General features: G+C 32.2%; 1 protein-coding gene across 1 annotated transcript in view; it reads right to left on the bottom strand.

Annotated features, from left to right (window-relative positions):
* LOC118764601 (macrophage mannose receptor 1-like) overlaps window positions 1-10,162 on the bottom strand; it is a 27,646-nt gene extending 17,484 nt beyond the window's left edge. Inside the window, exons 1-3 of the mRNA XM_036505532.1 lie at window positions 10,135-10,162; window positions 9,698-9,841; window positions 3,376-3,540 (exon numbers count right to left, since the gene is read on the bottom strand). Of these exons, the coding sequence (XP_036361425.1) occupies window positions 3,376-3,540; window positions 9,698-9,841; window positions 10,135-10,162 (337 nt within the window). The remainder of the gene's footprint in view (window positions 1-3,375; window positions 3,541-9,697; window positions 9,842-10,134) is intronic.
* Between the last annotated feature and the right edge of the window lie 16,507 nt (window positions 10,163-26,669).

Here is a 26,669-nt window from a genome sequence, read left to right as displayed (position 1 = left end):
CACTAGAATGCCATTGAAATACAGCAGCTTGTAATTTGTCAAGGTGTAATATTTCTATCCTGCATGAGTGAGACACAGAGTCGAACAATGTCTTGTAGTTTAGCTATACAGTTAAACGTTTACACCAATGTGATTGGTTTCTTTAAAGACAGCTTTGTTGGGGAGGGGCTGTTCTGAACAGCCCCAGACTCTTTTCTTTTTTCTGCCTATTCGTCGATTATTACACCATTTGTTTGGCATTGGCGTTGTAAAAACATATCCAGACAGTTTACCGTTTGCATATGACGTTCAGGTATGCAATGGATTTATAGTTTGGCGCCACACTTGTCTCTTTGTTCTTGTGGATAAGAGTAGTCCATGAAACCATCAGTCAATTTTACTCAGTGTCCATTAAAAAAAGAAAGCATTTTCGTAAACTTTCATGCCGAGACTTGAAATTAATTTTAGACTTCGCTTTGCAATAAAGTGCTTCTGTTAAACTTACGAAACAAACGCTACAGTAACATAGGTAATGCTCCAGACTTCATATCTTTTAACTGTGAGCCGAGTATGTGTTTTTCGCTGACACAAAAGGTCGGGAAAAGCAAATTCACCGAGAATACGACACCCTTTTTTGTCATCAAAGGAATGGAATACATTCAATAGGTTCCCTATGGCCAAACAGTCATCAAAGACAACTTTGTGAATAGTTTGAGGGAATTAAGAAAGGGCTTTCGTTGTAAAAGGCCACAGTGCCTTGACCAAGAGAAGGCACCACTCCACAGCTCGAACGCAGAATAATTGTGACAACAGCTTAAAAAACAAAGGTGGCCAGCAAGGCGCTACAGACATTCGAAACTTGTCGCTCTAAAATTCCGACTAACACTCCTGTGCCATCAGGCTAAATGAGTCCTTGACATCAAATACTGTCTTTCACAGCACTCATCATTGCCAAAGTCCCCTTAACTAATACAGCCAGTAGTTGGGGTAAAATTCTGTACGGTTTAGTCGTCATCTGTCATGCGTAGTATGTTCATTGTATTGTGATCTCTTCAGTCATTGATGTTGTCAAATCAGGATTTTTTCAAAATGGCCTTTATAACATTAAATATTTTACAATGACAAAAATATATTGATTTGTTAGAATGATCACCATTGTCGCCCATCCACAATATACTTCTCGTTACTAATATTTTTCGACGAACTTTTCAGAATTAGATTCCTATTCATAGAGTTATTTTATTTGAACACCACCGTTGTGTAGATTACTCTTATGATAGCTGAGATATTCTGATACAAATTCAAATTTTGAAATTACCATTTTTTTGTGACTTAATGTCGCACTACATTTTTCACAGCTAATTATTTTTAAATGAATAATTTTTAAACGAAGTTTTCAGCAAAAGATACTTCTTATTGAGCACATTCTTTGAAAGCCAATTTACTTTTAAAAATAATTGAAATATTTTAATTCAAAGTTAACTTTTCGCTTTACACCAGTTTCTGCCCTCACATATTATGATCTAACTATTTCTTTTAATGAACCAAATTTCAATTATTTTATATCCAAACGTATTTTAGTACTGGACCATCATTGCTAAAACAAACTGCATTCAATTTGGTTGAGAACTGAATTAGTAATGAAATCTACAACCGCGGGCAAAAGCGTAAAGGTTGACAACAAGCGTATATACACCACCTATCGTTGGGTGAAGGGTAAGTATATATCAGCAAAATCCACCAAACAATGACTGTGTGTGTCACTGTGGGTTCAAAGCACGAAGCAAAGCTGGGTTAGCTGTCCACTCAAAAAGACATTTTGATCCAATGAATACGTGCAAGTGTACCATTTGTGAGAAAGTTTGCAAGACATCTGGTGGATTGAAGGTACGCATGCGGTGTCGCAAGCGTTAGGAATTGTTGAAGGTTATTTGCTGAACCCTCATTCATCGTCTTCGATAGGAGAATCCACCATATATATATATATCAAATATTTTTATCGAGTTAGAAAACTGAGAGATCTACTGGATACAAATAAATTTATTGATTAATTAACATATTCACTTACAGTTGTTTCATTTCAGAAGCAAAATTAAAATTACAAAACATTTATAAATATATAATTTCGCTTTTTAAGTACCTTGTATGAAGGATCATCAAGGTGTACAAAGGACAATACAAGGATAATATTAAGATGCGTCTGGAATACTCAGTATAGACATGTTTATTATGTGCGTATGTATATGTGTGCGCGCGCATGCGTTAAAATTATTACTTTTATTTGTATTTCAATAATTATAATAAAAATGATAATAATAATAATCCTTTAAAAGGATTGACGTAACTCTTCACAAAGGTAAACAGTCAAGACGAAAAGCGCGATTCGATTGTAATAGATAGTTTATTGGTTGAACGATATTTCGACAGTAAACCTGTATTTGTCGAGTTCAAAATAAGAAGTGATAAAAATTCAAAATTATAAAAATTTAAATTTAATGTATGAACTAGAGCAACCAGCGTACACATGTTGATGAAATGACCTCATCAGTCTTTAAGTTTCAATTTTATAACAAGCGAAAAGAAAAAAACAGAAAAGAACTGAAAAAAATGAGGAAAGAATAAAATATTTAATCAAACAGTTTTGAATAAATTTGATGATATTCTCTTGTCACTTTGTTCATTCCTCCTAGGCCTGATGTTAATAATCCGCAAACATATTTCTCCCCATGCATTTTGAGAAGAGAAAATGAAGCAGATTCAGAATATTTTCTGAGAATATGTACTTTCAAGTCTTTTTCAAAATTGCAGCCGTTTGAAGCAAAATGTTCAGCAAGTTCTGTTGAACAATTGGTTTTGTGTCTGACGTCATATCTGTGCCCATTAAATCTTTTGTTTAATTGTTCTGTTGTACAACCAACATAAATCAAGTTGTGTTTCGTGCATTCTGCCGCGTACACCAAATGGAAATCTTTACGTGTTCCACCTTCTGTATAAATCAACATTTCTGTTATCATTCATATCCGCTGCAAATTGGGCGCATGAAAGGAATTCTTTCGAATTTTTTGTGTACTGTAGGGAGACCATAAAATACAGGTGTTCTTCTTTCTGACTGTAAAATCCTTGATTTGACCTTATTAATGAAATTGTTTTCTTCCATTTCCAGAATTATTTTGTCAAGTTCCTCTCTGTAATTGGGGTTTGGATCGACAGTTAATTTTTCATATGAAGTTTTGTCATTTAAAAATTCTTCTTAAGCGAAATATACTCACTTCTGTCCATAATTTCGATAACGCCTCCCTTATCCGTTATTAGCTTTATTGTCTACACCCAGCAATATTAATTTTGAACGATAGTTTTCAATAATTGCTTCCATTATGTTAAATGAATTGCTCTCACCAATTAATTTAAGCTTTCGAAGCAATGAATCGCTAGTCTTTGATGCACACATTGATGCACACAATTTCTCTATTTCTGATTCGTATTTAAATGGTACAAAATCCATTGGCCCAGGATTGGGCTCAACACTGGGGTCTAGTGAAAGTAACAGGGCTGACAAGCTACCTGTAAGAAGGAATAAAACACAAAAACTATAATTTACATTAAGATTTTCTTTAGACATCCGGCTGCTTTGGTAACTTCCAGAATTTCTATGTGTTCCTATTGTTATTCTGTGTACCATAAAATCGGTCATCTCAATCTAATCGATTTTGATATATTAAAAGAATTTATGTAACTCTTCACAAAGGTAAACAGTTAAGACGAAGAGCCCGATTGGATTGTAATAGATAGTTTATTGGTTGAATGAAATTTAGCCTGTCTTTGTCGAGTTCAAAATTCAAAATTATAGAAATTAAAATTTAATGTATGAAGGAAAGCAACCAGCCCCCACGCGTTGATGGAATGACATCATTCGTCTTTAAGTTTAATTTTATAACAAGGGAAAAGAAAAAGACGAAAAAATAGAATAAAAACAGAAAGAAAGATGAAAGAAAAAAGAAATAAAGTAGAATATTTAATCAAATAGTTTTGTATAAATACTAATACTAGACTTTCCAACTCTCCTCTAACATTTACTAGGAATTACACCTCCTCACACGTGCCTAATAAAAGCGGCGGGGGATCTAGTCTCCATTGGCTTGAAATGTTAAGGGCCCCGCTAAAGCATTCTTTAAAATAGTAGAATCTAATTGCCCACGTAACCATAAGTACTATTCTATCTTTAACAGATCCACTTTGAAATTATTTATCTACACCAAATATAGAATCAATTATCACCTCATCTAACAAACGTAAACCTAGCTGTTACAATCTAAATGCATACCATAGACCTACACAATGAAAACGCTATCGCAATAACATATCTAATGCCCCTGGCTCGACTACTTTAAACAACTTAAGCATACACAATATAGTCCCCTCCTCGGAGAGTAATGGGCGCACAGCTGAAACTGAGGAAAACATTAACAGGCACGCTGATACTAACAATACTAACTATATTATAACCACTACAACTAATAATACATATACTTCAACTACTAATAGGACTAGCAATAATATTAATACTAGCACCAACGACAACATTACCATTACTGTAAATAATAATACTACTAGCACTCCAACCACAAATAGTTGCAATAATAACATAACTAATACCACCTCCTCTACCACTGCTAATACTAACATTACTACCAATGATACTACTACCGCACCTGCTGCTGCTATTGCTGCCACCACCACCACCACCACAACAACAACTACTACTACTACTACTACTACTACTACTACTAACTACTACTACTACTACTACTACTACAACTACTACTACTAATGGTAATGACAATATTTATAACAACGATGCCGATAACGGTAGAGACAATAATAATAATAATAGTAACGCTTGTGTTGATATTAATAGTAGAAATGACAGCAATAATAACAGCAATATTACGATCAATTCAACTAATACTACGCTAGCTACTACCAGCACTACTTCATCTCTATCCCCAATTAACTATCGTAGAATTGACAGCTGCAATTGCTGATCCGGGCGAGACTGCCCGCTGCAAGCCCAATGCAGAAGATTCAACGTCGTATACTAATGCACCGTTCGCAACATAGAAAATAACTTCTTTAGCTACTGCAGTGGATCTACTACATTTTTTAAACAAAGATATCATCCACATTTAAACTCGTTTAGATATAAAGGGAATAACAAATCCATGTAACTAGCCAGCTACGTACACCATCTAATTAATAGAAAAATACAATATAAACTTTCCTGAGCAATAATAGACTCGGATATCCCGTATCAGGACCAACACTCCATTTGTGGAGTGTGCTTAAAAGAAACCCTCAACATGTTAACCTGTAACTCACCACAATTGCTTAATAAACACAACGAAGACTTCGCTAGGTGTAAGCATAAATTCTTCCACGCTTTTAAAGTCTTTCATAAATCTAAATGTAAGTTCACCTCCCACGAATGACACCCACATACAAACTCCGGTGATCATTAACACATACCTCTCTATATCTCTTCTATCTCTCCTATATCTCTTCTATCTACCTCATCTCTTATATCTCTTCTATCTACCTTACCTTATCACTTTATGAGATCAATATTCTTTAATTCAACTTTAATTTACTTTCAAACCATAAACTAATAAATCCCCTAATATTTCCTTCTAACTCCAATTTCGTAAATAATTTAACATTCAATTAGTTCCTTCATTCTCGACCGCCTACACACCTATAACCCTATTGTTAAAAATAACTCTAAAGCCACTGATTTTAGCCAGAACAGACACAAGAATTTACTACTAGATTTTCTCTCCAACTCCTATAGACTAGAAGAACACCACTGACAACTACTACTCTTTTAAAATTTCTTTCATTGCTCTATTTTGTTAAATTTTTTACGTTATCTTCCTCTATCTCCTCATCCTCTCTCTAATCTTCTCGGGTATCCTTGCACACTATATTCATAGACACTATATACTTATATGCCTTACTTCATCCTAAAGCCAATCCTTAACTCTCCCTCACTCTATCTACCTCTCTTTCTATTCATTTACTTGTGTATTTAATTACCACTTAATAACGCTAACATTCTGTTATTGAACGTTGATATGTTCGCGCCTTTTCTGGATGTTTACAATATCAGGACTTTAACCAACTTAGATCTACGTAGAATTGCACCGAAAGACTTATGCACTTGTTTCTACAAGATCGGAAAATTGAGCTGTGAACTTTTTTGTTTCTTTCTTCTTTTCTCTCTTCATCTCCTTATTCCTTTACTATTGCCATCTATATTGTCATTTCATTAATCTGTACCCTCCTCACTTTCCCTATTTTTCTCTGATTACGGAATATTCCACACTCTGGGATATCCTAGAAACAGCTGTAAGACTTTGCATTTTTTCAATAATAATAATAATGTATGTGACCTAAACCCACATAACTTGTGTCTATATATATATATATATATATATATATATATATATATATATATATATATATGTATGTATGTATGTATAGTTAGTAGAGTTTGAGATTGGATTAACCGTCTAAGGGATAGAAATATCCGTTTTACTACCGGTATAATTACTTATATTAATCCTGAGTATACATATGCAAGCATATTATGCTCACAGGTTACAGGCAATGACTAAGATACAATTAAGGACCATAAGTATAACTACTTAAGTAACACTCAAGTTATAGTCATTTGCTCCAATAAATCAGACTTAGGAAAGCTTTGTAAAGCTATTTTGGATAAGTACATACTTTCCCTTAGAAAAAGATTAAACTTGAGTTATGGACTAATACCCAAAATGCAACAATTTGTTTCTCTAATATAAATTATAAGGATCAACATAAACTTCTGCCAATTGACATTCAAAATTACTACTCCTCCATAAACCCTAATAGTTTAAATAGTGCTCTCATTTTTGCTAAGAACTATACTAAGATCAGTATGAAAGAAATCAATGTAATCCTCACGGCCCGAAAATCTACTATTGAATTTGGTAACAAATTTTGGGCAAGAAAGGACACACCAAATTTCTTTGATATAACAATGGGATCCTCAGACTCAGTGGAAGTGACCGAACTTGTGAGAATATATCAGACAACATTAATAAAGAATTCCAAGAATTTGGTGGGGGACTCATTTAGAACTGCTTAAAAACTATCCGGCCTTTCTATCACTACAGAGAATGAGAAGTATTCTATCAACCACCTAGACGATAACTGTGGTATAAATACAGGATTACATGAACCTTACATGAAACCTAACTCTAACATAAAATCTTTAAACTATGAAAGTAATCATTCATAATCTATAAAGAGGATCTTATAAAAAGCATTAGAAATAGAATTTCTTCTCTTCTAATGAGAACTTATTCAATAAAAATAAATATAAATATGACACTAAAAGAAGAAGGTAATGTAATCAAATCATGTATATTTATACGCATCCACATAATTCATGCATGAACACCCTCCTATTCTTCGGATAATTTTTATTTACTGTTGTTAACCTTGATATCTTGTGTCACATTTATCTCGTATTTTAGATGTATAAGAAATTTTAGACGCTTTAGGCGGTCTGTCACTTTGAAAATTGACATCTTTATTCCTATAGTTATCAATCTCTCATCTACATTGTGCCCCCTATTTTTATTACGCATAACTTTCTACATGTAATCTTCATTTATATGTGATTTTATATTAACCTTTATATATTTTTATATGCATTTATATCTCTCCTATATTTTTATGTTTGGTTTTATTCTATATACCCCTGGAAAATCTTTACGGTTATACATGCATGATTTATGTTGACGTGTATAAATATATATGATTCAATTACGTTGATTGAATATCATCATTTATGCGTTCGGGAATTTGGTTGACTGCCTAGGATTTGCGTTTTCATTGTCCTCTACTTTGTATTATTTCGCATTGGCTCTCTACGAGTACTCCGTAAATAGCCCATATTTTCTATAACATACTTCATGTTATATACATATATACATACATATATATATATACATATATACATATATACATACATACATATATGTATATATATATGTATATATATATATATATATATATATATATATATATATATATATATATATATATATATATATATATATATATATATATATAATATATATAATTTGAAACTGACTTATTGGAAATCCACCTGAAGATTGTCGATCAGGACAAGAAACAATTGTAGTGGCGGTTTTTTTAACTTTTTATTAAAATTTTATGTATTGATTAAGTCTTTACTTGTTTGTTTTGCAAAATAGTGGTTTTGTCTCTAATTAATATTATATATATATATATATATATATATATATATATATATATATGTATAATGGGTGACTTGTTCATTATTGCTAATAGGCACACTCTGAAAGAGATTTGAGGAATTATATTTAGTGTAGTCGTTGGTTATGACTGGTGGGAAAGTTACCATTGGTTTCACGTGTATTGCTGTTTTTAACATTATTGGTGAAACATCAGATTTCCTAGTTTGAAGCAGAGAACCATTTTAGTAATGGAACTAAAAATACACTGTGAGTCGGCCCGGATTGTGACAAAATGTCTGAAACGATATTCTTCGAAGCAAAATCTCTTCTAGGTCCTACGGATTTATTCCCCTTTGACCACTTCCGCTTGTGTATAAATTGGGTCAGTTTATATACGATTTTCGTTCAGTAGTCATCAAGTGGAGAATTCCGTGCTCTCAACACAATTTATTTCACATGAAGGGACCGAATAAAAACACATTTTGAATTTTGGAACGTCATAGGTTCACAAATTTTAAAAGTAAGATGCTTAATTGGTGCCTTTATGAGAAAAATTCGAATGCCCTGCCTGCTGACTAGTGAACGGAAATCGTACATAAACGGACATGTTCGGACACGACTAGAACTGGTCAATGAGAAATAACTCCACTTCAACAAGAAGGGTTTTCTCCACGATGAATTTCGTTTAAGATTTGTTTTCAAACTTCTATCTCCATTAGTATGTAGGTTATGTGCCCCCGTCTGGTTTATTACTAATAGCAACAAAAGACGTGAAATCAATTATAAATTCCCGACCAATCACAACCAAAGTTAACATTATATTTGTGTGTGTGCGCGCGCGCATGAGTGTATATGTGTGTATGTATATATATATATATACAATTTTACAATAGTATGAAATCTTTATAAGAATTTATCATGTAGTTAGCGTGAAAAACCTCATAAGGGAAGAAATTATTAATTATTCCCTTTAGATATATTTATTTATATTAAGGGCATTACTATACATAAATGCCTCACGCTAGGAGGGAGTCTTAAGGTCAAAGCTACCATAATAAACGCATTGTACCGAACGCGGCGTTCGGTACAATGTGTTTATTACGGTAGCTTTGACTTTAAGAGTCCCTCCTAGCGTGAGGCATTTATGTATAGTAATGCCCTTTATATTTATATATATATATATATATATATATATATATATATATACAGTGTGGGTGGATGTATGAGTATGTATGTGTGTATCTTTGTGTGTGTGTGCTTGCATTTGTGTGAATTACGTTTCGTTTTACCTCACATTTATCGAACAACTATCTCGCATATTTGTGTCCCACTGTTCAGGACGTGGCAACCAATATCATTCCATCTATAATTGATGTAGGGATTAAAGCTACCGCAGTCTTCAATCCCACCATGATTCGAGGGTTCTGTAGGTCCCCAATGAGAATATGTAAGTGCTTCTCCATCCTGCCATACAAAGACTTTCTTGCTAAGATCTTTGCATAATCCCATATGAAATTCGTGATATTCCGTCGTAGCTGAAAACAAACAGAAAATAAAAATATTGATTAATAATAGTCTTGCACAGATTTGTTATGATTCGGTGCATGTTTGAGCATTATATTGTTTTGTAGTAGTAGTAGTAGTAGTAGTAGTAGTAGTAGTAGTAGTTGCTGTTGTGGTTGTTGATATTTAGCCCGAATCACTTATGACATCCTGTCTTATCTGTGTTTGCATGGCGTATACTTGACTGTATACTACATTTCGAGAAACAGTTGACTACCGTCTCTTGTAAGATGAACGATCACTCAGTGTACATACATTTACTCACTATGTCGCTGCACACTTAAAATCCACATGTTATCCGCTTGTGTGCGCAGTGTTTTTAGGCTACGTGAAAAATAGCGAAATATTTTGAATTGTGGCAAAATGAACCACATAAACTAGCGTATATATTAATTTAAGTTGATTTGTTATATACGTCAGTAAAATAGTTACTGAAATCTCTTCCCCGATCATGCCGGGACGAAAATTTCGGGAACGGTAACGAAATATTTCAACGTACACCAGGTTTTAATGTTTTTCATATATAAAATGAAATGAACAGCTAATCATTTGCTGATGCTGGCTAATATAACAAGTAAATTATCTATTTCTTCTGTTTGCATATGAATTCAAAACTAAACAGACTTAACCTTTCATGTTATTGAAATTTAAAAGAATATCTGCTATGAATTCGCTGATCAATTTAATCGACTCTAGCATTCTCTTATAAGCATTGATATCGTGTTGATTAAAACCAAAATCAAAATTCAATGGTTGTTGTCGAGCCACGCCAGGCTCATAGGGCCGGTTTCCCAGTTTCCTTGGCGTATAGGCTACCTGCGTGGACGGTACGCCGGTACGTCGTGGGTGAGCTGCAAGTGGAAAGAGTGAGAGAAAGTTATGGCGAAAGAGTCAGCAGAAGTCGGCTATTACTTTCTGCCGGAGGCACGTGGAGCTTGGGAATTTCGCTCATAAACACACACATTGCCCGGCCTGAGATTCGAACGTGCGATCTCTCGACCGCAAGTCCGCTGCTCTAACCACTGGGCCATGTGCCTCCACAAAATTCAAACGTCGATTATTTCGTTGAGATTATAATCATTGTCTGTAATGTATCTGTAAAAGGTAACTCAATACTCTAACTCGACCTGATACTATTGTCGATATTAATATTAAAGAGTGTGTATTCAAAAATATGTTCCATAATACGAAAAGATTGATTCAAAAGAAATTACATTCGATAAATTCTCTTTCTATTTATAACAACAAAACGTATAACAAAATATTTTCTTAGTTTCAATCAGAACAAAATCTAAAATAAATCATTACTTAAGTATTTTTTAACTGGCAAAGTCATTTTCTTTTGTAACTCAATGACAATAAATGACAATATAAATAAAATCAATTGAGTGATTCGATATTTTCCCAAAAAAGTAGAGTGTAGAAATCAGAGAAACATTAAAAGAAATATAGAATTATATTTTCAAAATGACAAGAGATTTAAATTTTTAGTGACAATGAATTGTTATAGTTTATATTAGATATATCATGAGTACATTTGTATATACATATATATATATATATTAATATAAGATTATTATTTGAGGGAATAAAATCCAAACTTACAAGGAAAAAAATTCAATTCAGAAATACTAAATCGAATTTCACACAATATAATATATATATATAAATTAGAAAAAACACCTTTTAACAATTCAAAATGAACAATTAAATTACACCATCTAGAAAATTACATATAATAGAAAATTTAAAATTAAAATAACAATAAAATGTAAAGATTAAGTAAATTGCAAAAATAATAATAAAAACGTATATAATAGGTAGAAAAACGACACGTGTTTCGCGGCTATATTTATGAAATGATTATAGTAGAAGGGAAATCACTTCGATATAAATATAGTCGCTCATCAGGTTAAAAATAAAATAGAACAATAAAAGAATTAATTAATAAATATATTTTAATATATATATATATATATATATATATATGTATATGAAAATCCTAAATATACATAAGTGAAAAATAAAATAATACTTAAATAATTAAATACTTTAAAATTAAATAAAATACACAAAGCTAGTACAAGTCATTAAATTGTAATCAAAATAAGAAATGTTTCAAATATAGACAAACTCCTTAAATAAGCTAACTATATAATAAATATACATGTGTAGTATGTATAGATTTAATATAACAAACTATAATAAAGTTGACTAAATATCAAATAATATAATACCAAATAGTATTACAAATACATAAGCCACCTACATATATATATATATATATATATATATATATATATATATATATATATATATATATATATATATATATATATATATATATATATAATATTAAAAGAAAAGAGAGAGAGATAATAATTAATATCTATCAATATATATAAAAATGCATAAAAAATATAATGGCGAGAATAATATCTTAATGGAAAGTAAGAAAACCTATCAACCCCAAATTAAAGAAAGGTGCAGAAATATTAGAACCAAAGAACAATACACTATGAAGATGTTCAATCCCAATCACCAGTCCTCTACCAAACCAGTCAATAACAATAACAATAATAACAACGATCAAAGTCAAAATAATAGCAAGAACTAACTAATATTGATAAGCAAACTAAATTACTAAGTTCAACAATTCTGTTAATCTATCTAGATTTTAAATTTATCAATATTATAAGCGTCTAATTAATATACTCAATAGATTCCATTCATGAAAAATACAATCGAAAATTTGAAATGGTACAAATATACTCAAATCAATTATATAAACACGTTATATTAATATCCCAGTATAATATCTATAGATTTAATATATCACACGATACAAAAGTTATACATAAACTTTATATTAAAATAAAAACTAGTTTATTAAAAAATAATACTATTTAATGAAAATATTATCTAATTAGTAAAAGAAATATAGCCTATTAATATTAATTCTCAAAGTAAAACGTAATATCTTTTATAACAATTAAACACCGGACGTAAAAATTACTATCAAGAAACTATAAATAAATAATAATATTACAACAAACAATAATAATATCAACACTAATAATATTTTCAAACACACAACGGCTCAATATTCAAAAGAAATAGAGAAATGATAAAAACTGAGACTTAGCTTAGCGAAGAATGAAGAGTAACTGATTTTTAAAAGAAATAGTTAAAGCGTTTATAAATTTATCGCGTGGATACATAGTGCAAAGAAATAGAATAAATACTCAATGAACGGGGCAAAATTTTTATCAAAGAAAAATACGAAAAGACGAAAAACCTTCAAGCCTCATGAAGTAAAAAAATTGCGCAAAACACAACTTATGGAGAAACTAATATGAAGACAAAATAAAAATAACAGACACCTATTAATATATCAATAACAAAATTAATCCCAGGTAAACATTAAACCCCCCCAAAAATCCAATTCCAAACGAAAAGGAGAAAATAACGTTGCTAAGGTATATGAGAAAATCACTAGATTATAAACGTAAAGAATAATACTTAGCGTCTATAAGAAATAAAACTCGTGAAGACGTTGCATGGAAAAATAGAAAAAATTATTAATGAAAAAGGCTAAAAGAAATTTATTAAGGAAATACGGGAATTATCTAAACTTCATGTATCAAATAAAATAGTAATAGTAAAAATAGTATATTAAGTATTACTTGTCCATCATCACTACCCGGATCCTACAACAAGCCATACGCGATTATAAGTATTATTATCATTGATATTATAATGATCAAACATAATTATTAATATTATTAATATAATTATTAATTATTCACATCACTACCAAAATCCAATCTACAACAAACTGCCAACTAACGTCAAATTAATTCACAGCCGACTATCCCCATACCATTCAACCCTTCCTATAGACTCCAACAGATGAAGACCAAAACGCATTTCAAATTCACCATCAACAAATATTATTCATCATTATTATTAAAATATTAATATGACTTATAATAAAACAGTAAAAAATAATCTAATGCTATTAAATAATATCTACAATAAAATAAATAAGCCACATAGGACAAGATAAAGTTTAATAATACTAAAGATAAGTTAAATGTAATATATAAGTACATAAAATAAAATATCATTTAATTGAAAAATATTTTACGATAAATTTAAAGTTTAAATAATAAGTAATCAAATAAAATACATATATATTATTTTGAAAATTATTATTGTTATTATTACTATCATTATAATTATTATTATAGCTATCATCATTATTACTATAATTATTTACCATATTATTAAATTTATTATCTTCATTAACTGAATTAAACTTGATTTTATTTTTATTTATATTTTTATTTTTATTATTATTAGTATACTTTTTATTTTTTATTCTAATATAAATTTAAGATTTCCATCATCAAAATTCTTCTTATTATTAAGGCGATAAGTTCCTAAATAAAATTTATCATAACACAGACAATTAGGTTTATCATTATAAAAATCATTAAAATAATTATTTTTAAAAATTATAATTACGTTTACAAATATTTTAGTATTTAATATTATTATTGTATCCAGCCTCATTCAGGGCTGTATTATAATAAGGTGCGTGTATATTAAAAGTTTCTAAATCACCAGAAAGTAACGATATTCTTTTACCTACATTATTTATCAAAGATTTTTTAACAAAAGGTGGATGATTACTATAAGCATTAATATATCTAAGATTTCATTAATTTTATGGAATGGTTGGGTTTTACCCGTCATTAAATTAAAGTTAACATCCAAATAATTAACATTATAGTTCTCATTATATATAGTAATACTTAAACCATTTCTTTTAAAGAAATTATATAGTTCCTTTTTATATAATTCTAATTTTCTATTAGTGCAATTCCAGGTAAGTAATAAAAGGTCATCTCTATATAAACCACCATCCACATTTAAATTTTCTAATTGAAGTTCTGATAATAAATAAATGCCTACTAAATAAGTAGCCTGAGCAGAATCTGGTGTCCCCATAGGTATATCAAAAATGTTTCTAGTATCTTTCCTAGCCCATAATTTACGATTTCCTCCTATTATATACGTTATTATTATTATTTTTCTATTATATGTAATTTTCTAGATGGTGTAATATAATTGTTCATTATGAATTGATAAAAGGTGTTTTTTCTAATTATATATATATATATATATATATATATATATATATATATATATATATGTGTGTGTGTGTGTGTGTGTGTGTGTGTGTAGGTTTGTGTGTGTGTGTGTGTGTATGTATGTTGCGTTTGTATGTGTTTGAGAGTGAGAGAGAGAAAGACAGACAGAGAATGAGAGATAGAGAAAGGGAGAGAGAGAGAGAGCGTGTTGTGTGTGAATGAGTGTGTATAAAATAGTAAAATGTTGCTCACCCCATGATAATATTGATTTTAGATAGTTCGTCACTTCCTTATTTTTAATATGAATAAGTCGTCCTCGATACTTATTGCAATTGTCTGCAGCTTCATTCCATGAAATTTTCGCGGAGCCTATTTGATAACACAATCTCAATTCTGGTTGGTAAGTGTAGCCGTCTGACGTCGGACATTCAGCTTGAGGAAGACAAAAGAAATATGTAAGTTAAAAAGTTTGCTTCGCTAAGCTTTAATGATGCAGTATTATATCTTTGATGTCTTGAATAATTTCTAACTATAGCTGATTGAGATAATTCCAGTAAGGGGTTGATCATTTAAAAATTTCAACTTCCCATTAATCACATTGATTGAGAGATTCTTAACAAATCGTTCGTCGTTGCATACAAGACGACTGGATTTTAAGGATTCTTTAACTGTTGACTGAAGTGTTTCACAAGGGTTAATTCATCTCCTTTCTTAGCCTTTCTAACTGCAATAGCAATGTCATCTAAGTCACTTAGAACCAATAACTCAAATGCAGATAAAACTATTTTGAATTCCACCCTTCATTTAAATATATATGCAAAATATATTCCGCTAGTTATTAATATAACTCACGAAGTGTTGTAACAACAGTATCTCTATTCAATCATTCAAATTGCTAGAAATAGCAGCTATATTTCCCACAAATCACACTATACATTATCATAAACAATGGAGGGTAATTTCATAACGGCTGGTCTGATAACAGTGAAACGTCAAAAACTGGTGGTTATATCTTTGAGCTGGTATCAGCTTTTATTATGAGAAAGTGGGATGGGGAAGAATGAGCAGAGCTTCGGAAAAATCATTTTATAATTTTTTTTACAATTCTTTAATTACTGAATTAAGATTCCACACAATGTCATTATATTCGCTTCCCTTGTGTATTTTCATTAGAGTGTATATCACGGAAACTGATAAATATGTGAATATGAAGACTTAATGAAGACCAGAGTGATGAAGTGATTGTAGAACTAAGAGATGATAATTGTTCCTTTGGAAATTGATGCATTGGACTCAACATTCAAACAACTACTTAATACAGAGAAAGATATAGGAATTTAGACAGATTGCGATCAACAGAAACATGTATTCTAAAAGAATCCTAAGAGAGTCTTGAATTTTGATAAAACTTATGAAAATATCCCTGCTAATTAAATTAGCAAATAATAATAATGATAATAATAATAATAATAAGGAGCATCATAGCCATGTGTTGAGAAGGATTCTTTGGGGTAAGAATAATTCACCTCTGGAAACATGGGTGTTTCGTTCAACATCCTTAAACAAGCCTTATTCAGGGACCTTTTGAGCGGGATGGGTTACTCGATCTGAAGAAAATTCTAACTGGGCTCCACCTGCAAGGTCATGTGCTGTTTATCTTGATATGAGATCACCATGTCGCGCACATATGGTTGTGATGCATGTGCCTGGTGTACCCTTATCAGACGGGTAGTCATGATGGGTATACTGGGCTTCGTATATTTTACCCCAGTGTCACTTCGATGGCATGCTCTGCTCGCTCAGTCAATAATAATAATAATAATAATAATGATAATAATAATAATAATAATAATAATGGTGATGATGATGATGATGAGGAGGAGGAGGTGGACGAAGTGGAGGAAGATGACGATGACGACGACGACAACAACAACAACAACAACGACGACAAGAAGAAGAAGAAGAAGTAGAAGAAGAAGAAGAACAATAATAATAATATAATAATAATAATAATAATAATAATAATAATAAATGCCCAGATGCCGTACCGAACAGTGGCTCTTATGGCTTCTGATCTTAACGTGCTGGAAGTGTTATAATGTACATCGACTTGTCTTGGTATAAAAGATGGTTAGCAGCAAATATTCTGCTCGGCAACGGATCATGATAAAAGGATGGCAAGAAAAGCCCCTTCATGGAAAATACTGGGTTAAACTAAACGCAAAATAAATAGATAATGCAAAATCCCCGCAATGGCTGAGAAGCCCAAGACTCAAAGCAGCGACTGAAGGATTTTTAATTGCAGCACAAGACCAAAGCCTTCTCGCCAGAAATTACCAAAGACATATAATTAAGAGAGACAGAATATCTAGAGATGGACAAGAAACAATAAATCATATTGTCTCTGGCTGTCCAGTCCTGGCTAAGAAGGAATATATTCACAGACACGACAGAGACCTACATACACTGGAAGCTATGCCAACACTATGGAATAGTTACCCACCCTCTCTATGATGTAGTGCAGAAGATGGAGGTTATCGTGAATAATAATAATAATAATAATAATAATAATAATAATAATAATAATATCAATATTAATGATAATATTAATAATAATAATAATAATAATAATAATAATAATAATAATAATAATTATAATAATTATAATTATTATAATTACTACTACTACTACTACTACTACTACTACTACTACTACAATGTAGGTAAAAGTGAACCGGAGACTAGTCATCTGTCAAGTCACAACAAGGATCTCAGATAGATAATACCCTGTGCCCAATAAGGCTGCATTTTGCAAGACATCAATCAATCCTGCATGAGATTTCCAGTTGCCTTAAGAGTCAATGAAGACTCTCTCTCTCTCTCTCACACACACACACACGCACACTTTATGTTGGCGGCGTTTGTATTCTTTTTGTGCAAGCCTCTCACATCCACTTACCAAGTGGCTCACATTTTCAACACTTGTATAAGTAATAATAGAAGGACGCATGCCGAGTATGTGATAATAGTGATGAAGACCTACTCAATATGCCGCGAACGATATGGGTATAAATGCAGATGAAATGATGGGAAAAGCAGAGATTAATCAAAGAGCTGAGGAGAGAGAAGACTTTCTTGAAATGAGAATCCATGGACATTTTGAAAGGTATACACAAGACGTTAAGGATAATACAACATTGTGGGCATGTCTTGGTGAGGGGATTTGAAGCATACCACCGAAAGCCTGATCATTGGTGCACAAGACCAGGCTCTCGCTACCAGTTCAGTGAAGTATAGCATCTATAAAACTTCTGACACCCAGAAATGCAGTCTCTGTGGAAAGAGTTTGGAAAATGTGACTCACTTCGTAAGTGGGTGTGAGAGAATTGCACAAAAAGAATACAAACGCCGTCACAATAAAGTGTGTGTGTAACTTCATTCGTTCTTATGCCGTAAATATCAATATGAAGTTACAGATAACTGGTATGTGTATGTAAAATTATGCAGGAAGATGGAAAAGTAACAATATTTTGGGACTATGATTTCCAGACGTATTGGTAGTCAAAAACCGTCGGCCGGATATTGTCCTATTGAACAAGAGATACAAATACTGTCAGATCATTGATGTAGCCATACCAAATGACATGAATGTTGTGAGTAAAGAGGTTGAAAAAAATCACTAAGTACTTCGAAAGTGGAAATGGCAAGACTGTATAGAATGCGAGAGGGTAATGTAAAAGTGATACCAGTGGGGATCAGAGCGTTGGGCTCAATCCCATTGAAACTCCAAGACTTCTTAAGGCAACTGAAAATCTCACGCAAGATTTGATGTCTTGCAAAAAGCAGTCTCAGTGGGGAACAGTGCACATCTTAAGGAAAGTATTATCTGTCTGTGGTACTTGTGACTTGACAGATGACTAAAGACTCCGGTGCATTTTTATCTGCACTGTGTTACGCAGGAATAATAATAATAATAATAATAACAATAATAATAGTAATAATAATAATAATAATAATAATAATAATAATAATAATAATAATTATAAGGAATAACAGAAAATGCGCTCCGCGTTGAATAACAACATGGACGTGCTACACTGGGCTCTCTATTCAAAAACAAATCTAATGTAATAACATCGGTGGAATGGGATAAAGGAACCTGTAGAAGACTTGAAGGAAGCGGTCTTTTGAGGAAAATAATCATAAAAGCGAAATTTTACTGCCATACAAAGCACAGTTTCTCTTATGTACGATGTCCCAGTGAAACATGTGCGAAACATATGCGAAACCAACACCGGAAAGTTTACAAATTATAAAATATAAATGGAACAAAACAGAAAGAACATAAATTGAGTAATTACGCATACATTCGAATGTCTACACAATCTTATATACATCCCAATGTTTACACAACTACGTGAAATTTATAGGAGTCACATATACGAATATGAAAGCACGTGTCACAAATGAAGCAAAAACGAAACAACAAAGCAAAATAATTTTTTTAATTTTTCGAACTAACACAGACAGAGTGAACAATTCATAAGTTTAAAAACACCACAAAAAAACCATGAATTGAGAAAAATCTATCAACAAAGGCACTACAGACGAATACAGCTCTGTTAGCCTTATGAAGCTACGTTATAAGAAATGTTTTCATTCAGAGAACGGAAAGGTCGTCAAACAAGGGTTGCGTAACCCAGTGAGGAACCAGACTGGATACGAAAAATCAGCTTGTTTAATATAACTGATATGCAAAGTGAAATAATCTCTGAACCAACCATAAACACAAACCGGATGGCTCATCCGATTTGTGTTAATTAATAAGTAGGTTTGTACAGTACTAGTTTTATTTGTGGGGAAATATTTATCTGTTGGAATATTCCGGTTGTGAGGTACTTCCAGCTCCTGTGTTTTTGGAAGAGTTGAACCAGTAGCTGATTTTCCGTTTCCAGTCTGGTTCCTCACTGAACCTATTTGGTATTGCATCGAATTTAGAGTGATTGCTTGGAAAAAGTAAGGCGAAGTGTAGGACAGAACTCACAGCATATGGACGATGTGTAGGCAAATAGAAATCAGGAGAGGCATCATCCAAGATGACTCCCCCTCCTCACTGATTTTTGTACTGTGCATGATACCACTAACACTGTCAGATCATTAATAATAACAATAATAATAATAATAATAATAATAATGATAATAACAATAATAATAATAATAATAATAATAATAATAATAATGATAATAATAATAATAATAATGATGATAATAATAATAATAATAATAGTAGTAGTAGTAGAAGAAGAAGAAGAAGAAGAAGAAGAAGAAGGAAGAGGAGGAGGAGGAGAAGAAGAAGGCTTGAGAATCAAATTGTGCAGCTCAAAAGAGTTTTAGGATGGATAAATACATTGATAAAAAGGAGAAGTTGAAGGAAAGGCTCAGGAACGGACGGCAAAGAAACAGCGAAAGACAGAAAAGACTGCAAACAGTTAGAGAAGGAGAACAAAGAAACCAAAGCAGGGAAGGGGAAAAAATTATAGATGCCAACAGAGAACACATCAGTGACAGAAGAATAGGCTCTTCAAGAACAATGGAAGTACATTCTATAAACAACTGAACAAAGGAAAAGTATATCAGGGAAACGATATGCCAGATGCTTCAACAGCAAGAAAATTCTGGGCAGAAATCTGACTGTTAAGGGATTTCAAAGAGAAATGGAAGGTGGAAGGGCACAAGGAAATATAACTATCACGGATAAGAGACTAAAGGGTATGTTGAAGAAAATACCAAACTGAAAACATCCCGGGACAAATGGTGTCCGTTGTTTCTGGCTTACAACTTTCCAAGTATACACACCTATATACGACCATAATTTATTCAATACATAAAAAATGGAACACCAGCGTGGATGACAAAAGGAAGAAGAGTATTGATCTAGAATGACTATGAAAAGAGAGGAGAAGTCAGCAATTATTGACCTATTATTTGCTTACCACTATTCAGGAAAGAAACATTAAGCGGCCTCACACCAGATGAAGCATATAATTAAATGTAGATCTATTGTCATAGGAGCAAAGAGAATGTAGAAAGAAATCAAGTTTAACTGTTGATCTACTATTTATACATACATACATACATACATACATACGTATATATATACATATATATATATATCTTTATATATATATATATACATATTCATATATACATATATATGTATATATATATATATATATATATGTGTGTGTGTGTATATATATATATATATATATATATATATATATATGAATAGATAAAGGAATACAAAAATGTGACAAGAATACAAAACATCCAGACGGCTAGATGATATAGAATGGGACAACAAAACACCAAGATAGATGATACAAAAAACCGACAAGAAAAACCGGGTTGTTCGGAGTTTTCTTTCCTCAGTCGAGTTCCAGAATATCTTTGCAATTTCGGCTGGATATACTCGAGATCGCTCCAATCTCGCCAGCTCCAAGAATAAACTAAGCTAAGAGCACTAGATTCCTTGGAAGAAAACAGCGAATGTATACGCAAACAAAGACGGGAAAAAACGGAGAAATTGTACACAAATACAAATGAAAAATTACAGAACATTAACAACAGGTATCTTTCGACTAAGGACGAATTAAATTAAGATGGATTGTGTGGAAGTGAAGCTTTACGGCAGAGACATAAGAAACGACAGGCATGGGGAGTAATATAGATGTTGCACGGATGGAAGTCGAACCAAGAAAAAAGCTCAGGCTTGGCCAAACACCGGTCAATTTCGGCTGGTTATACTCGAGATTACTCCAATCTATCCAGCTCCAAGGAAAAACTAAGCTAACAGCACTAGATTCCTTGGAAGAAAGCAGTGAATGTATATCGATAGATAGGTAGATAGATATATAGTATTGGTAGAATATTAAATAAAATACGAGTGATTATGTTAATTCCACTGAAAGCATACTGAGAAAATCCAGTCCCGCTTACGAAAACTAAGATGAAAATAAACCACTTTAAATGGATGATCTCTAGCTATATACAGAAAATTAGTAAGATCTGGATTACTTTTACCCAAACACTGAGTCTGTACAGTAAATATAATGGAATGCAGTTTGCTATAGATAAATGCTCGGTGCTAATTGCTACCAGAAAAATTCATTACATCACTGTGGAATAATGAGATACATAAATAACTAAGAATACTGTAAGACGATAGGGTGATAGAAGGATAAATAAGAAAGTCCCGAAAGAGTAAAAGATGAGAATTAGGAAAAAAGTACCCATGTAATTTCAAATTTCTTGAAGCATATGTCATTGAGGAATACGAATCTTTAATTACATCACTCTAATGGAGTACTATCTGCAGAATATGAACATCTGTGTTATTTTCAATAGTGACTCACTTTCACCTCTAAATTTGTGCAAGAATCTGCTATTGATCTCATACATGATGCCCAGGTTGAACGACCTGGGGAGACGTGTAGCAACTCTTGTTACAAAAGAAGTGAGATTAGTTGCCAAAAACAAAGCATGAGCAGTAGGCTGATAGATGGGAGCAGAAACCACTCCATGACAAATATGCGACACATAGCAAACAAGCAGCTGTTGACCAGAAGCTAACCATTAGTGGCTACGGAGCTCAGGGCTAAAAGCAGAGAGCAAGGCTTCCTCTCAGCTACTCAAGATCAAAGCATATTGACCCGGTACTACAGACCCAATGCAATGTAAAATGGAGTAGATCCAAAATGCTGATTCTGCAATGATGTGATTGAAATAGTTGACCACCTAAGCTCTGGATGTAGTCTCAGCACTAGTAGAGTATAAATCAGGAAATGACAGAATTAGTCAATATCTACATTGGTTGATATGTCGGCATAATAAAATCAAAACTGCTGACAAGTGGTATAATCACCACTCTGAAGTTGTAACTGAGGTAAAAAAAAAAATGTAACGATTCTTAGGGACTTTCCATTATATACAGACCGAACCATCATACCTAATATAGCGGATATTATAGAAGAAAAAAACAATGATGTCTGTTTATTGATCGACATGAGTATTCCCTATGATAATAATATCTCGGAAAAAGAATTCGCCAAGCTCAGAAAATATAAAGGTTTGCTCATTGAAATTGAAAACGTGGTATTTCAAGGCGATTACCTTCGAACGACTTTTCCAAAAATTTTGATATTCAGAACTTGTTGCTACACTGCTTTTAATAAGAAGCAAGTACTATTTTAGAGAGAGAGAGGAGTTGGTCATATAAACATTATGTACTAATATGATATTCGGGATAATTATGAATAGCGTTCAATCTATAGATTATTCTTCTTTTATTTAATTTAAAAAAAAAAACACGTTATTTCGGGGAGCCCTAGCATTTTCCCAATTCGCCATACTGGGAGAGATATTGATTTAAACCAGTGATCCGCACAATACAGACCGAAAGGTAGCCCCTATGTGGCTGGTAGACATCTTAGAAATAACAACTAAATCGCTTTCAATCAAACATCCTGCCGCCTTAGGAAAAAATGATGATGTTAGGTAGGCAGAGATACATCACAGATTTAAGATAAGATACCATGACTACCTATTAAATTATTTTAAGAATAATTTTTCAGGACATGCGTAATGTGATCCAAAAATGAACCTTTACGTCGTTGCTTGACCGATAAGAAATAGTAGCATTCAAATTTCGCTAGGTCGTCCGATATCATCTTCAATAATACAGATAAAAAGACACAGATATAAGACGCCTTTCCTACATGGGTTGAAAGAAAATTAATATTATGCATAACACACACAAAGTATAGAAAACTACTCACGGGCTTGTAGCAAGGTGTAAATACTGTTTGCAGGAATATCAATGAATGATGAGGCACCTGGTAGTTGCTTGATTTTACGCAGGATACATACTTTGTCGGAAACGCTGTAAATAGTCATACCACATTCGGAATATGTCATACAAAGAGAGAAGCACTCAATTCGTGATCGAATGTTTGACATCTTAATCAACTTGTCAGCTTCTGGAATGGCAGTTACAGGTGGTGGAACACGAGTTCCATAATATTCCTTGCAAGCTATATTACTGCCCACGCATACTAATAGCACTGAGAATGTAATTACGTGAAGATTTCCTCTTCGGATGTCGTGACTAACTGGTAAGTAATTCATATTTCTTTATTATATTGTGATGAATAGCACTTCAGACAGTTTCAGAATAAGGAAATAACTATAACTTCTCGCACAGAATAGATATCTTGTCTCCTTTATTTCGTATTGAATTATCTTCTCGTTTTCAATTCTCGCTTGCTGTTTTTTAAAATTGAAATGAAAATGCTTCCACAAATAAATCGAATGGCGTGACACTCTGATTAACTACTCCTTCCCTTACACGGAAACCGTGAGAATTGCTATTTATCACGCTATAATAAAGAAATATATATATATATATATATATATATATATATATATATATATATATATGTATGTATGTATGTGTGTGTGTGATTGTGTGCGTGTGACTATGTGACTATGTGCGCGCGTCCGTGCGTGTGTGTACGTACCTGTGTATGTGTATGTGGGTGCATGTACGAGTGTATACGTGTGTATGCATGCGTACGCGTGTATACGTACCCACAAGTTTGTACCTGCATTCTGGCGTAGGAGTGGCTGTGTGGTAATTATTGAGTTGTCCGGAAAGTTCATGCCGATTTTTAAAGGAAAGAAAGACGTCAATAAATACTTGCTGCCACATTTATAATCAACCAAATATGAACCATTTTGTTGCACAATACGTCTCTATCTTTCTTTTAACTTAAAAATACCCTCTTCCCAGAATTGAGGGGGTTTCATGGCAAAAAATTTGTCAATGTATCTTTTTACGTCATCCAAGGATTTGAAATTTTTACCATTAAGACTATTCTGCAGCGACCTGAATAAGTGGAAATCCGAAAGAGCAATATCTGGTGAATATGGAGGGTAGAGTAACACATCCCAGCTGAACAATTTTTGTTTGGTTCCCAAAGCATCAACTGCCGAAAATGAACTTTCTTATCTTCCATTTTAAATGGTTACAATATTAACACAGGTTATAGGAACATAAACCTTCTTCCACAAAAAGATAAATTAAACTATGCTCGAAATGGAGGTGTAGTCAAATCCTATTTTATGGACTCAACCATGTTTTAAAATAAGTCGAAATATAAGCTACTATAAATCGGCACGAAATTTCCGGACAACCCAATAGCTTGCTTAGCAACCACAAGGTTCCGGGTTCATTCCTACTGCGTGGCACCTTGGGCAAGTATCTTCTACTGTATCCTCGGGCCGACCAAACCCTTGTGAGTGGATTTGGTAGACGGAAACTGAAAGAAACCCGTCATATATATATATATAGTGTATTTGTATATGGTTGCGTGTCTGTGTTTGTTCCCCCAATATCGCTTGACAACCGATCGTGTTGTTTTTACGTCCCCATAACTTTGCGGTTCGGCAAAAAGACACAGATTGAATAAGTACTAGGCTTCCAAAGAATAATTCTTGGGGTCGATTTGCTCGGCTAAATGCGGTGCTCCAGAATGGCCACTGTCAAATGACTGAAACAAGTAAACGAGTATATATATATATATATAATATATATATATATAGGGTTAATTCGAGGAAGTTAGATCCACATTAAGCATTATATAGCCCAAAATATTCCACTGGATAATCACTATCATATAAGGAGAAAGTTTCTGCCATATATTAGGGGATTTTGCAGTGATAATTATCATCATTATTGGAAAAAAGAAGAAACTGGAGAAAGATGGAGGAATGAATAATTTAGTTATATGATATAAAGAAGTTGAAATTTTTAAAAACGATAATAATGCAAATAAATTATAAGTTGTAAAGCTCAGAAGGAGAATGAGAGGTGTGAAAAATCTACATATATGTTTCAGTTTAACCTCTAGTTTATATGCAATTATAAGCATTTTGGTTATAAGCTCAGAAATTGGGTAGAACTTCTTCAGGGTTCATATGAGCTTAAAGAATTAAGGTTAACATTTTTCTTTGAAGGATGTATAGAGCATATTAATGAGTTTAAGAAGTTAGATCCTATATATAATCTACGTGTATCTAGTTGGTGAGTATCAGATATTAGTGAAGATGCCATTTAGTACAAAGTAATGTAAATAAAAATTCAAAATAGAAAACAATAAAATAAATATAACCTAAAATAATAAGGGTAAAGAAAGATAAGAATGAGAAAAAAAATCGATGGTAAATAGAAAGTTAATAATATATATATGTAAAATATATATAATATAAAATGTAAATAAAGAAAATATAGATAGTAGAAAATGTAAATAAAAAATAAAATATATTTGGTATAAAATCTAAATAAAAAGAAGAAATATATATAGTACAAAATAAAAATAAAAATAAAAGTAATAATACTTAAGTATACAAGGGAACAAATTATCTTATAAAATAAATGAAAGATAGGTTAGATGAAAAAATATTCTTTATCGGTTGTATATAAAAATCAATTATTTCTATTGGTTTGGTAATAGATACATTTCAGGAAAGCTATACATGAGTCACTATCTCATTAATGGTGGTGGTTTTGGTAGGAGTGGCA

Source organism: Octopus sinensis, linkage group LG1 (assembly GCF_006345805.1).
Source record: "Octopus sinensis linkage group LG1, ASM634580v1, whole genome shotgun sequence".
In the NCBI taxonomy this organism is placed as follows: domain Eukaryota; kingdom Metazoa; phylum Mollusca; class Cephalopoda; order Octopoda; family Octopodidae; genus Octopus; species Octopus sinensis.
Note: the sequence above shows the minus strand (reverse complement) of the source record. Positions and strands in the feature narration are given on the sequence as shown.